Source organism: Staurois parvus, unplaced genomic scaffold (assembly GCF_062004578.1).
Source record: "Staurois parvus isolate SC_StPar_1 unplaced genomic scaffold, SC_StPar_1.0 ptg000562l, whole genome shotgun sequence".
NCBI classification, from domain to species: Eukaryota; Metazoa; Chordata; class Amphibia; order Anura; family Ranidae; genus Staurois; species Staurois parvus.
The window spans coordinates 9,583,911-9,599,501 of record NW_028318358.1 but is presented as its reverse complement, the minus strand read 5'-3'; the positions used below and the strand labels follow the sequence as shown (position 1 = coordinate 9,599,501).

Below are 15,591 nucleotides of genomic sequence, written 5' to 3'. Positions count from 1 at the left end.
AGCTGAGACCAGAAGGTCCAACATAAGAGCGTCAGAAGCATAACAATGGTCATGCTCCCGGCACTCAGAAAACTGTAAACTGTAAATTAAAGAGACAAGTTGACAAGGTAGCATGCACCTCGGACTTAACACTCTACTAATCAAAGCCCTTTGTACTCCAGGAGTTCTTTGAGTTCAGCTTTAACAATGAGGGACTGACCACTCGCATCATCAGCTGGGTGGTATGTCGCATGCACTTTTTTTTTTTTTTTCACCGCTAATCAGGAAGCATTGCGATGCTGCTGGAACTCTGATCTAAGGTCCTTTCCTACTATCCATATACAGTGACTTTAGTCATCTAAAGTTTTCTGACCCCATTAGCTACAAGCTGCTAGGTTTTTCAGCAACTGAGGCCTTGGCTCATGCCCTTTGCTTAGTTACATCACCACCACACGTGCTACAGTTCTGAATGTAGTGGTAGAGGGAATGTTCCTGCTGCAACGGATGATCCCAGCTCATGCTCTGATTATGGGGATATTCCCTCTGTACCCTGTGTGAGGGCACTGATGGTCTGTAATCTGGAATCCTGCTACCCTCTGGTTACAAGGTTTACCTCATCATTCTCTGGTGTCTCCATCAGGTGAGGCTGAGTGTTCTGCCTAGTCATTCGAAGCCTCTACTGCAGTCATACACAGCTGTGGCTAAATGTACCCATTCATTGTTGATGCTAACTTCAGAGGCTCAAAGTGCGCTTCTGTATCTTCCCTTGTGGAGTGTGTCTCCATTCGGCCTTTAGGCGGGCCAACTGGGCAACTAGTTGCAGTGACTGTTTCTGCTTCTAATTCATTCACTGCAGTCTTTCTGTTTGAGATTCATTTTGAGTAACTGCAGCCTTCTGCCATTATCTCAGGGCCCATTTTAGCCTTTTATTAATGCAGTATGTACTAGCCGGCATCTGCAAGATCAGCCTTCTGTCTGCAGCCTTTGGTCTTTCAGAGCTCCTACAGCTGCAAAGACCTTTCTATTACACACACTATTTGAGGTATTCCTCTATGGAGACTGGAAGCCCCCTAAAGGGTCCTGTGTGTGTTGGATATGTTTACCTTTGAGAGAGATTTTGTTAAAAAGTGGTCCATGCACAGTGTGGATCTGCCAGTGTCCCACCTTAACAGGGAAACCACTAGGCCAGTAGCAAGCAGGCGTTATTCCTTTTTTTAAAGCATGCTACTGAGCAGCAACTTGGATCTCTACCTAATGCCCAGTTTCACTGGTGGGTTCTGCCCATCACCATGTACTGGTTGATGCCTTGATTAGTCAAACCATGGCCGATTTGGGTAAATTCTAAAAGGTGTTCTCTTCACTGCTGTGGCAAACCCCTTTCTGAGAGTTGGTGGAGCAGTTGTCTGAAGCTCTACACTTCATTTTTGATGGCTCGTTGGAAGCCTCTAAGCTGTTTTCTACGGGTCTGTTCTCCACACAGATGCACAGAGCATGCTGGCTATAGTACTGGGCGACAGATGCTGCATCCAAGCAGCACTCAACCTACTTGGTCTTTGAGGGACAGCGTCATCCTGGATCTACCCTGCCCCTAGCTAACCTATCATGAAGGATATCACTGGAGGTCAGAGTGTTGGCCTGCCTCAGGTATGAAATCTGTGGGAAGGTCTGCCAAATCCCATCCTTTGCCTACTGCAGGAGTAAGCGAAGTAGAACTCATACCACCTAAGCCCAATTATCCAGCAGCTTGCAAAGCTGGAGGTATGAAACCTGTAAAGCTTTCAGAATAGTCTTCAGCGAGAAAGTGCACCCCACCTTTCTAAGTGGGAGGGATGGATGCCAATTTCTACAAGTCCTTAGGATGTCTGCACATAGGCTAAGCCACTCTCCATCTGTGTACTCTCAACTCCCCATGCTACTGTGCAGATTGATAGACCTCTCCTGTGGATCCCTCAACCCAGGAATTCTGCTTTGTGAGCTTGGCCTTAGGAGCTGTGTTCTTCCCTGACTACTGTCCTTTTTCTTCAGAGCAGTTCTTCTCCCCTAGGGCATATCGGACTACTAACCGCACCTGGTGCCATCAGTTTCATGGTCCCTCTCCTCCTCCATACCTACTCTCTGAGCCATGTGATCACCAGGTTCAATACTGGTTATTCTCCGACCTAATGGGATCCTAAATTCTTAGTGTTGCCTTTATTGCACCTAGTTTTTCTCAAGGTGTTTAGCTCTGGTAACATGTCATGGCATTCCCATTTCTGGACACTGCAGTGTTGTCTTGTGAAGAGAGCAGTTGCCATAGGTCCTAGTAGATGACATTCCCCCAATCGGCTAAATGCTTGCTAAATACACATGTCTGCTCTCGACTGCTTATGGCTCTGGAAACTGTCCATCGCCTGTAGAAAATGTTAACAGGCATGGTTCTTTATTTAAAAGGCCATGGTATTTTTGCCCCATGCTTCCTGCCATTACCAACGGATCTATCTGTTTCCCAACCATTGCAGGAGTTTTGGGTGTTAAGGGATAATCTACTTTGAAGCACTTCCGATCTCTGCATGGTCTACCACAGCCTCTTTATTCTGATGTTGAGGATTTCATATTGAAGCAGATTGGTCTGTCCCCTAAGGAGCAGGCTCTTAAGCTGGCTTCTTTCATGCGAGAATTCTTGTCAGGACTACAATCTGGTTTTCCAGAACAGGCAGTTCCTCCTACTTCCTGGTATTCCCCTTTTGGTCAGGTCTCCTGGTTCAGATACTGCTGGACACCATCGAAAGTACTGGTGTGTTGTCTTCTTTCAAGAAGACTGGGAGTCCTTCCTGCAGTTTGGGTCCTGTTGGTGATCCCCTTAGGGGCAATCCTCCTGAAGGCCTGTTCGTCTCAATTGGTAGATTCTGGATTTGGTAGAGGTTTCATGTACCAAGGTGGATCTCCGACCATACGTTGCAGGTGAAGGGCCCTGGGTCACCCTGGGATATCTGCAGGCAGTGCAAACTAGTTTTTTGCTGCAAATGTCCGCCAAAAAAAAAACGGGGAATACCTTAATAATTTTGTGGGACCTGTCCTCCATGAGGTTAGACCCCCTCTTTCTTGGCTGATTTTGTATACCCATGAAGTTGGCCCTTATTTTGATTTATTTATTTTCCCTTCCTGTTCTGGATTCTTTCCACGGTATACTACAATAGCAAAAAAAAGGGTATGTGAATCCCTTAGAATTAACTGGTTTTCTGTAGTAAATTACCATATAATGTGATCTAACCTTCATCTAAGTCACAACAATAGACAAACATGATGTGCTTAAGCTGATAACACAAACAATTCTAATTTCTTATGTCTTGAACACACCCATTAAAAATTCAGCACTGGAGGGAAAAGTAAGTGAACCCATAGACTAATTACTTCAATGGAGTTAGTTTGCACACCTGGAGTCCAATTAATGAAATGAGTTTGGAGGTTTAGAGCTACTTTGATAAAACACTCAGACGTTTTAAGTTTGCTGTTCATAAGAAGCATCAGCTGATGTGAACCATGCCTTGCAAAAGGAAATCCCTGAACACATACAGTCAAAAGTAGTTGATCTGCATAAGGCTGGAAAGGGATACAAAGCAGTCTCAAAGTGTTTAGGCATTCATCAGTCGACAGCCAGACACATTGTCTATAAATGGAGACCGTTTAGTACTGTGGCTACTCTTCTTCCAGAATTGGGCACCCAGCCAAGATGACCTGCAAGGCACAATGCAGAATCTTAAATGAAGTAAATGAACCCACGAGTAACCGCTAAATGCTTAGAGACATCAATGGAATTGCCAAACATGAGTATATGAGTCTACCATACAAGTCTTTGAACAGGCAGGGTGTTCATGGCAGAACACCACAGAGGAAGCTGCTGTTTTCCAAAAAAGAAAAAAACATTGCTGCATGCCTTAAGTTTGTCAAAGGGCTTCTTGGCAAACCACATCACTACTGGGAAAATTTACGGGAAAAGTACTAAGCACTATGTATGGTGCAAAAAGAGCACAGCTTATTTACATCAAAACATCATCCCAACAATGAAATATGGTGGAGGGGAACATCATGTCTTGCTTTGCTGTCTCAGGGCCACTTGCCGCCATCAAGGGTAAAAATGAATTCCCAAGTTTAACAAAATATTCTACAGGACAATGTTAAGGTGGTTATCTGCCAGCTAAAGCTTAATAGAAGTTGGGTGGCACAGTAGGACAAAGACCTCAAGCAACAAAGTAAATAAATCACAGACTGGCTTGAGAAAGACAGACATTGTGCCTTTTTGAGGTGGCTAAGTCAGAGCCTTGACCTTAACCCCATAGAGATGCTGTGGAATGACCTCAAGAGCCATTCACACCAGACATTCTATGAATGTGTTTGCACAGAAGCAGTTTTGTAAAGCGGAATGGTCAAAAATTCCTCCTGAGCAATTGTGCAGGTTTGATTCAGAGCTACCGAGAGCTTGAGGTCATTGCTGCCATAAGAGTTTTGACCAGCTACTAACTCCAAGGGTTCACTTACGGTTTCCTCCAGTACTGTGAATGTTTAATGAATGTGTGTTCAATAAAGGCACAATTGTTTGTGTGTAATCAGCTTAAGCACATTGTATTGGTCTATTGTAGCGTAGATGAGGATCAGTCCACATTATATGGCAAATTACTACAGAAAACCATTTCATTCCAAGCGGTTCAGATACTTTTTTTTTTTTTTTTTGCCACTGTATTTGCTGTTCTAATATGACTTCTGTCCCTGGTCCTCTGGATGCTTCTGCTTCCCTGGATCTAGGTAGCAGGAGCATGTTTAGCTTTGTGGCTCTTTTAAGGTCTGTATATGCAGGATGTTTTTTCAGCTGGATCCCTCTTCGGTCTCACCCAGGGGTGCCTCTTGAGTACTGGTAAAAGTGGGTCTAGCTTGATCCTCTGATCCATCAGCGACGTTGTCCACCTCAGCAATTTATTATTAGGTTCTAACTAGCATTCCATGACTTTCCCTGTTAGGGTAAGGTAAACGGAAGCACACCTTCAGTCATGATGACTTAGTGGGATCAAATCCAGGGTTCTCTAGGTGAACTCTGAAGTCCCTTTTTACACCCTTCGAGGTGATGGTTCTAGTCTGTTTCGGCATTCTTCCTGGTGAGTCTCACCTTAGCGAGGTGGGTAAGTTTTCAAATCTATAGTCCTGGAGTGTTTTTGTGTTGGGTTTGTTGTGTGTTTTTTTTTTTTTTTTTTCCTTCCTCCTAAGTTACTTGTCTGCTACGTGTTCTTACTGGAGGCTTGAAACCCTTATTTGTTGACAACAAGGGTTTGGGTTTTTCTCCCCCAGTGAGAATCTATTGTTGGTGGGTTTAGGTTGATTATCTTCTTGTTTGGTCCGTGGTGCAGTGCTCCTTTTCATATTGTCATTCCTCTCTGGCTGGTGACCACTGACCATTCAGATTGATGCTCCTTTGTCCTCCCTCTAGTCCTGTTGGCAGGATTCCCTATTGGGCAAGAGATTCGGCCTCTTCCATCGTCCGATTTAGGCATTAGTCCTTCAGGTGGCTTTTTGGGCTGCCAAATGTCCTCAGTTTTTATGTTTGGCTTGTTAGTGGTGCTGCTGTTTCCTCACTCCTCAGTTGGACTGCTTTTGGATGTCCCAACAGTAAGGACATCCTGTGTCCTACAATGGACAAGAAAGATAATAGGATTATTGTATCACCATAAAATACCTTGGCGGCCATTAAGGACACAGGTTCCAGCCCTCATGCTCTTGGTAATATTACCACCTGAGGCATACAGGGAAGATGAGGGGTTATCTGGGCTGGCCTATAGTTGTTGTTTGCCAATGTCCAGATACTCCTGTAGGTATCTTTCTAACATGACCGCTATGATTTCCTGTGTCCTTCAAGAAAAGAAGAAAAGATTTTTGTAGCGAGTACCAAAATCTATTATATTTTGACACTAACAGCCTTGGATTTTTAACTGTTGCTTTCCTTCCTGCAGCACCAGCCTCAGAACAGCCTTGTTTGTGGAGTGGATCCTAAGAAAACATTTTATGTCCTTAATCCCCATTCAAATTTACCAGGGACAGAGGAGCGATTCAGGGACTGGTTTAAAAAGTGAGTGTGTTTTGTCTTTCTGTCAGCTGTTCGGTGTGATCTTTATGGAGAAGGATTTTTCTACTTTTTGTAGCAAAGTTAAAATCCTTTTACTGGGGTGAACTTAATATTCATTGCAGGCAATTTGCTATTATATAGCAGCTGAAAGTAGGCTAAATATCTTCGAGCTGTTCAGCTATTTTGATGCAATGCAGCTTGGGTCTTTAGAAAAAACAAACTGCAGATCATAGACAAAAATACCATTTTCTGCTTGGCCTTAAAGTGGTATTAAAACCAAAATGTATTATATTGCAGCTTACCAATCAGTAGATGTGATGGCTGCATTAGTGTCTTTTTTTTTTTTTTTTTTTTTCCTTTTCTCTTCACCTGGTGATCAGGCCAGTAACTCACCACCTCATGTATTAGAGTGCCTCCACTCTGGATGAAGGGCACCTTTTGGACAGCATTGTCAGTCTAGGGGAAGGGGATTGTTGGTGTATATACTGAGAATCTGCTAGTACATCTAACAAATTGGAGCCAAACTCCCACTGCAGCTCACATTGCAGTTGCACAATCAATTACAGCAAACATTTTTTTTTCCTTTTGGGATAAGGGTTTTCCATGAATAAATGAAAGCTGATCATTGTAAACACCCCTGTTGATGGTAAATAATTTATCCAAATGCTTTAACTGCTACATCTGCAGGAGAGCTTTTTCTGTTGATAAACAGACTTACTGGCTGGATCACCAGATGAAAAATAAAGGAGAGCCTTAAAAAAAAAAACTAATGTAGCTAACACATCTAAGAATTGGTAAGCTGAAATACTCGTATAATTTGCTTTTAGGTTTAATGCTGCTTTAAAGTTAAGCTCTCTTGGTTTTTACAAAGTCAACACATACTAACATTCTTTAGTTTGGCAGATGAAACTATTCAATATATTTTAACTGGGCCTCCTGCACACAAGTGAAAAAAAGAAAAAACTGTTTGTAGCCTTGTAGCTTATTCATATCTGAAGACTGGTGCATTGATGTCTATGGGACAATGTACACAGCTGCGTAAAGATCTGTAATATGGTGATGCTACGTTTTTGAAGTCCAACATGGTGCTCCCTTAACAGCAACACAGCATTTTTTTTTGCTGAAATCTCCAAGCGTTCTTGGAAAATGATATCCTGCTTTCAAAGATCATTTTCAGTGATGAGCTTGTTCTTAACCATCAGTAAATTATAATGTCCACATGCAAGAGGCCATAGAGTATAATTCCAGCCTAAAACTAACTATGCTTAAAAATGTTCCCTCCCCCTCATGCTATTTATGCTGCCCTACCTGTGTAAAAAGATCTGTATACTTGCTCGTTTTTACTCCACTCTGGGCCAGTCATGTTATCTGCAGCCCTGGTTCCTTTGTGTCAGGCAGGAGCTGATGTAGGGGAGAGGAGGGAGCATTGACCATAGCTGTGACATAGGAGTAGATAGTCCCTATAGGTAGCAGGAGTGGGTAGGGAACTTTTTAAAGACTAACTGGTGTTAGGCTAGAATTCTACTTTAAGGGCTCATTCACTTGTATGTTGATTATGAAGAATGAAGCAACACTCATCAATGCAATGCATCAGATGACATTTTATGGACAGTTACTGCAGAAACCAGTTCATTTCGAGGGGGTTCACATACTTTTTTTTTTTTTTTTGCCACTGTATGTGCATTTAACAGTTTAGGTATATCATTTTTACATTTAATAGCCTCCTTGTTTAGACACCCAAAAACTCCAACTGTCACTCAAGTGACTCTAGTATTCTTTTCTCTTCTCCTTGCTGCTACATAAAAGATGTAGGGAGGCGAAAGCAGTGGTAGAGGAGTTTGGTTAGCACAGAGAGTAAAGGTGGGTATACACTGGCTGAAAACCGCCCAAAAATTATGGTTCAGCAGGACCTGGCTGACATTCGGCCCGTGTGTACAGCTCCTCATCTGACAGAAGCCAGTCTCACGAAACCAGCATCCAATCAGCTGGTGCCAGCACACATCCACTGTGTCCTGGTAGGGGCAATGGTTCCCTTGTCAGATTAGCGGGGAGAACGTCCAACAAACATTGTATGTGTTTAGTATGGTGATCTGTAGGGTTTTTTTTTTTTTTCCAGTCTGAGTTGAACGAAAAAAACTTCCTGTGTGTACCCAGCATAAGGCGCAAGATGGGAGGGGGCTGTGCTAGGAAATTGACTCTTGTGAAGCAGAAGAAAATTACAAGGCAATTTAAAAATAATTTATTAAAGGGAAAAACATTGCAGTAAACATTAAAATACTTTATTTTATTTCTCTATTGTGTGTTGTGTTTTTGTTTAAAAAAAAAAAAAAAAAAGTTGGTGACAGTGTCGTGTCTCCCATGTTTCTAAATTTATTTTCATTTTGGGGTAATAATTCAATATGCCTGTGTCTGCACTCTAGATTATTATACATTCATACTTTGTACTGTTCGCTTGAGATGCTTTTAATCTGTTTTGTAGTGAACCTGGATGGACAGGTGTTGTTAGATCTTCTCCAAAGTCTGAAGCACTGCAGACAGCACTAACAACACAAGATCTTTATATGTGAGTATTTCTTTTTGGCATTTGTTCTGTAGTCTAGATATAAACGTAATCTGGTTACTGTGAATTTGTTGGCTAATGTCAATATTTTCTCTTTGTGCAGTTATGTGGGCCATGGAGCAGGTGCGCATTTCTTGGATGCACAAACTCTTCAGAGGTTGGACTGTAATGCAGTAGTGTTGCTGTTTGGATGCAGTAGTGCTGCTTTATCTGTCAGGGGAGATCTAGAAGGTGCTGGTTTAGTCTTGAAATACCTAATGGCTGGATGGTAAGTTTTGCAACTACTATATTCACGAGATCACCATACAGAAACCTGTCACATTGTTGCCTCTAAGTGCTACAATCTACTCATTCAGGCTTCTGTACAGTAGTGACAGGACACAGTGCATCTACATGTTCATGACTGCTTGGGTTACGCTGCAACCTTCAGTTGAATGGACAGTGGCCAAAAAGAGGAAAAGCTTCCCTGCCTAGGCATAACCCCTCCCAGCTCATTGAAGCCACAGTGTTGTTCTAGTGTCTGTAGGTGATTGATGGATGGACGGTAGCTGGACCACACCGAGAAGATAGGGGATGGCCTTTTAACGTTGCCCATCAGCCCTGGGTCCTGCGGGCTATGCTAACCAGGGTACCTTGTACCCAGTAATGTCTCTGGCAGGGTGCTTTTCAGGTCCAGGATGGTTGGACTGATGGTAAGTCGTGTCCCTGAGGGCCCCTTGGGTCATGCCTGCCATAATGGCAAAGATTGGGTTTTATAGTGGACCTGAAGCCTGGACTGGTGAGTGCTTCCTTGGATGGAAGGCCTTTATGTGGTTATGCTAATTAGATTCTTCCCTTAATGTAAGGACCTTTTCATTTTAGATGTATTGAGGTTTGATCAACTCATTGATTTATCATTTTTTAACAGAATATGCAATACACCCCTCACATTTTTGTAAATATTTTATTATATCTTTTCATGTGACAACACTGAAGAAATGACACTTTGCTACAATGTAAAGTAGTGAGTGTACAGCTTATATAACAATGTACATTTGCTGTCAACTCAAAATAACTCAACACACATCCTTTAATGTCTAAACCTCTGGTAACAAAAGTGAGTACACCTCTAAGTGAAAATGTCCAAATTGGGCCCAATTATCCATTTTCCCTCCCCGGTGTCATGTGACTCGTTAGAGTTCTTTGCCATGAGGTGCCATGTTGAACTTCCAGTGACTAGTAAGAGAGAGTGAGAGCGATACCACCAAATTCAACACACCTGCTCCCCATTCGCACTTGAGATCTTGTAACACTAAGGATGTAAAAAAAAGAATTGGTGCTCTACATAAAGATAGCATAGGTTATAAGAAGATTGCCAAGACCCTGAAACTGAGCTGCAGCATGGTGGCCAAGACCATACAGCGGTTTAACAGGACAGGTTCCACTCAGAACAGGCCTCGTCATGGTCGACCAAAGTAGTTGAGTGCATGTGCTCAGCGTCATATCCAGAGGTTGTCTTTGGGAAATAGACGTATGAGTGCTGCCAGCATTGCTGCAGAGGTTGAAGGGGTGGGGGGTCAGCCTGTCAGTGCTCAGACCATACGCCGCACACTGCATCAAATTGGTCTGCATGGCTGTTGTCCCAGAAGGAAGCCTCTTCTAAAAATGATTCACAAGAAAGCCGCAAACCGTTTGCTGAAGACAAGCAGACTAAGGACATGGATTACTGCAACCATGTCCTGTGGTCTGATGAGACCAAGATAAACTTGTTTGGTTCAGATGGTGTCAATCATGTGTGGCAGCAACCAGGTGAGCAGTACAAAGACAAGTGTGTCTTGCCTACAGTCAAGCATGGTGGTGGGAGTGTCATGGCCTGGGGCTGCATAAGTGCTGCCGGCACTAGGGAGCTACAGTTCATTGAGCGAACCATGAATGCCAACATGTACTGTGACATACTGAAGCAAAGCATGATCCCCACCCCTGGGACGCAGGGTAGTATTCCAACATAATGACCCCAATCACACCTCCAAGACGACCACTGCCTTGCTAAAGAAGCTGTAGGAAAAGGTGATGGACTGGCCAAGCATGTCTTCAGACCTAAACCCTATTGAGCATCTGTGGGGCATCCTCAAACAGAAGGTGGAGGAGCGCAAGTTCTCTAACATCCACCAGCTCTGTGATGTCATCGTGGAAGAGGACTCCAGTGGCAACCTGTGAAGCTCTGGCGAACTCCATACCCAAGAGGGTTAAGGCAGTGCTGGAAAAGAATGTTGGCCACACAAAATATTGACACTTTGTGCCCAATTTGGACATTTTCACTTAGGGGTGTACTCACTTTTGTTGCCAGCAGTTTAGACATTAATGGCTGTGTGTTGAGTTATTTTGAGGGGACAGCAAATTTACACTGTTATACAAGCTGTACACTCACTATTTTACGTTACATTGTAGCAAAGTGTCATTTCTTCAGCGTTGTCACATGAAAAGATATAATAAAATATTTACAAAAATGTGAGGGGTGTACTCCTGTGAGATACTGTATATATCTCTTTTAAGATATGATAAATCATTGAGTGGATCAAAGCTCAATACATCTAAAATGAACCATAAAAATGTGCACTGAATCATGTAAATCATTCTATAATCACCTATTCAATTCACGCGTCAGTGATATTAAATGTAGTCATTCCAAAATAAATATATATATATATATATATATATATATATATATATATATATATATACATACATACATACATACACTTATTTAGATAGGGTTTATAATTGATTTGGGGTCTTTGCACTGATTGCTCTACACTGTTTGTAATACTTTTGCTGTGCTGGGGACTGCTACTGATGTGCTGTGGCTTCACCACTTACTGCGGTTTGCTGGGTTCTACACGGCTGTGGTGATGTTGCCGGATATGGCGGCAGACCACCTGACACCATCTCCATCATGGGAATTGCTTTCCAGGTCATTCAGCAACAAGACAACCTTTCCACAACAAAACTATGGCACAGGCAGTGGATTGCCCCTCCTGGGTGCAATCCCCTACAAGTATTTAGGGCAGTCTATATGGCGAGTCACTAGGTGTCTCGTTGTAGCAGACACTCCTCTCGATCAGGGGACAGATAACTAAAAGGTCAGGATGGGGGACTGAAGGGTGGGCTCCCAAATGCTCTCCTTGGGCATGGAGGGCTCCCTGTATAGGTCGCCCTGTAATGGCTCCCCTAAAGGTAAGTTTGGCTCTGATTCCCTGCCCTGATCTGTTCCACTGATTTGCAGGCACATTCCTTTTGTGTCTAGGGAGGAATTTTCCACAGCCATTTCCAGCTTTCTCAAACAGCTCTGAGGGTTTCTTATTGATTTGTAATGTCTGGGACACAAACATGGATGCTTTCCTTCTCCTCCTTACGGGACGATGTGGTATCGGCGATCATCCTTTGTTCAAGGATGCATGCTGAATAGGCTTGCCTGAAGAAGGTGCTTGCATCTCCTAAGTGGTTTGCTTAGCAAGTCCCCATGGAGGAATTCTCCCAACTGTAGACACAGCTGTTTCCTACCGAACACCCTGACTGTCTCAGGGCACAAGGTTCCAGTCTTTAAAGAGGGCTTCCATCCTCTTCTCTATTACAACCTTAAAGTGTCCTTCTCTTTGATAGGTGCAGCTCTGTAACTGCATGAGTCTGCCAGGCCCTCAAGGTGTGGGTAACACTCCAGTCCAGGGAATTTGATTGAGGATTCTGTCATTAGTTTCTCAGTGGATGTCTTGGAAGATTCCATCAGGGAACCCCTCTGGACTGGTCATTCTGTCCATGCATATGATGAGAGTCCTGTGGCTAAATTGCTGGTCTGCTGAACTTCAAAGAGTGAGCGTGTGTTTTGGCCATCATTGGATGTTTTTGTACAGAAGGCGACAGTGGGTAAAAACACACTGCTACCTGTGAAGAGGGCTTCAAATCTGATGAGCAGAAGCTGGGGTCCTCTTGTCAGTCTCGGACTCCAAGCAGAAGCCTATAATTTCAGTTTCACAAGAAGAACTGGACCCAGTTACCTCCCAAGTCCAGAAAGAAGTCTTCCCAGTGAAGGGGCATGCCCACACTCTTGTGGGCAGCTTCCCAGCTGTCTGGACTTGGGACATCGCAGACTAATGGGTCAACTATGTGATAAAGCTGCTACCTGGTCTTGTGTTACCATGTTTAGTATGTTTTACAAGGTGGATGTTCATACCTCTGTGGACCCTAAGGTCTTTTAGGTGGCTCAGTAGTGGGGGTTTTTCCATTTTGGATTTGTTGGCCACCCCTCCTGAATTTGAATATGTATCATATATGATGAAGAAATCGTGATTTTTGGTTAAATTGCAAAACACATTCACTGGAGTGCATCACAGAACACATGGATGCTGTCCCTCCTTGTTTACGACAAAACTGAGGCTTAGCTGAGCTGAAAGGGGTTGTGACTGGGAAGGGAAGCTTGTCTTTTTTTTTTTTTGGCCATCATCTGTTCACCTGACGTGGCAGCATAACCCAAGTACACATGAATATGAAGATGCTCTTTAATTACCAAAGCTGGAGAGTGCAATATCAGACTCACTTCTGCAAAGAAACCAATTGGCTCCAAAGGTCAGCTTGTTCAAGTAAGCTTTAGAAATAAAACCTGGAAGCTGATTTGGTCTCTCTGCAGAAGTGAGTCTGATATTGCACTCTCCAGCTTTAGTAAATAAACCCCTCTGTGTCCTGTGAAGTACTTCATAAAAAGGATTTTACAAGAAAAACAAAAATCCCAGTTTTTAATACAGTGATGGTTCTAATTTATTTGTGTTTTAGGGATGGAGACTCCTTTTGCACAGGTAAAGCTTCTATCCATTAGTGTGGAGTCTTCTAGTAAATACCCAGTAGTGGTGCAGGCTTTGCATATCTCGGTGTATGCTGCTGCAGAACTGCGCTTTGTCTCAGAATTGACATTGCTTCTGAGAGCTGAGCAATCGTTGCTTCTTTTGCCAGATGAACAGCCTCTTTGTAGCTGATAATAGCCTCTCTGACAAATCCCCATTAAGATAGATTCTAGTCCTGTTTGTCTGCTTGCTAAAGCGCCATGTTAGCAACCAAGCATTATGGCTAGTATGTTGGGGTTACTGCTCCTTCACCAACTTAGAACTTTACTGTAAGTGACGCCAAACATCTACAAATCGTATCCTGATTGGGTGGCGCTTGGTATGGAAGTAGACTCCTATCTAAATATCAATATGTCCTTAGCCTGCATAGCTTAGCAGGGACTTTTGCTCACAGCATGTAAGTTTCCTTGAGTTCAGCTGATATTCTTTTGTGGCCTTGTTCAGTTAAATCCTGATTTTGGTTATAAAATCAATACAATAATAATATTACTTGCGTAAATACTGCATGCATAACTTTTTTTTTTTTTGCTTCTTTATTTAATTTTAGCCCTACGATAGTTGGAAACTTGTGGGACGTCACAGACCGAGAGATTGATCGATACACAGTGGCATTTCTGCAGGGTTGGTTGAAGGCAGGGCCTGGTAGCCCACTTCTGAAGTACTTATCAGAGTCACGCCAGGCTCCAAAACTCAAGTATATAATTGGTGCAGCTCCTGTGGCTTATGGGTTACCTGTGGCCCTTCAGCGACCTTAAGCCTAATTCAGCACATTGTACAGAAAGTTATTTATATACTTTGTAAGGGAAAGCAACCTAAATGCTATTTTATAGTTGTACAATTGAAAATATTTTTCACTGCTGCATATATTGGTGCGTTTCAGGATAAAAAAACAAATGCTCTAATAATTGAGCATTACATTTTTGTTTGGTTGGAGGTATCCAGTCTGGGAAGGAATGTACTCTAATATTGTGTTTATATCAGCAGAGCTGCCCCAATGTAGTTCTGGTGTGATCACGTAATATATTTAATGTTATATAAAACTTCAGAAGTTAATGTTTTAAGACTTATCCTCTAGTGAAACTGGGGGGTTCAGTATTTCTATGCATATTACTCAGGTATTTTTTTTTTTTAACATAATTGCTTTGTATTAAATATATTTTAGTCAGAGGTTTATGAAAATATTTGATATGTGTATGTAAATTATTACTTTGGATAATAAAGAGTGTTTCTGTTTATTTTTTTTATGATTGCAGATGATTGTATGCAGCTTTAATATTTCATAGCTTTAGAGACATTCCAAACTTGCAGCACAAGTAATACATAAACATGTTTAACACACCAATACATGTACTGATTCAGGTGGAGTTTACACTGACATGGATGTAGTAGTGACTTATGGCTAAGCTGAAACTAAAAGGTATTTTGTGAGGAAAAGGTAAATGCAGTGTTGACATTTTGCAGATTTAGGGCTCATGTACACTGCAGATCCTAAACTGATGTTCAGGAGCTGTTGAGCGGATTTTCAGCAGCCTCTAAACTCTCCCTAATGCTTTCTTATGTGTCCATGTACACATAGTTGTTTACAGGCAGTTGAGACTAGTGTGTTTGTTTTTTGTTTTTTTTTAACGCACCAAACTTGTGTTCAGAACTAGATTTTATCAACGTTTCAAACACTTGTCCCTGCGGTTAACTTCGTTTTATAAGTGTTTGTGTTTAGAAGCTGTTTTAACTATTCCATATCCAGATGCTGTCCAGAGCCTTTTTTCATCATTAGAAATGCATGCAAAGCGTTTTCCATGTACTCAAATGGACCCGGTACACCAGCGCAGTCAGTTCCATTGTTCATGTGAAGGAAGAAATGGTAAAACGTGCCGCATTATGCTCATGATGGGTTCCATAGTGAATACAACCAGAAAAGACAGGTCATCTCAACACATACTGCTCTCTCTGCTTCTACTATTTCTCTAAAAATGTCTGAAATAGTTAATTTTTTACTATTTTTCAGTGCATTTGGGAAGGTCTCCTGAGGTTATCTTTTAAAAACTCTTCCAAATGCACATAAACGCAGTATGCAAACGCGGCTAAGCTAATGT

At 42.4% G+C, this 15,591-nt stretch overlaps 1 protein-coding gene across 3 annotated transcripts in view; it reads left to right on the top strand.

Annotated features, from left to right (window-relative positions):
- ESPL1 (extra spindle pole bodies like 1, separase) overlaps positions 1 to 14,733 on the top strand; it is an 80,942-nt gene extending 66,209 nt beyond the window's left edge. For all 3 annotated transcript variants that reach the window (XM_089691455.1, XM_089691454.1, XM_089691453.1), the window contains exons 28-31: positions 5,955 to 6,070; positions 8,547 to 8,630; positions 8,731 to 8,895; positions 14,046 to 14,733. In XM_089691455.1, the coding sequence (XP_089547581.1) occupies positions 5,955 to 6,070; positions 8,547 to 8,630; positions 8,731 to 8,895; positions 14,046 to 14,253 (573 nt within the window). In that variant the 3' untranslated portion in view covers positions 14,254 to 14,733. The remainder of the gene's footprint in view (positions 1 to 5,954; positions 6,071 to 8,546; positions 8,631 to 8,730; positions 8,896 to 14,045) is intronic.
- Positions 14,734 to 15,591: the final 858 nt, after the last annotated feature.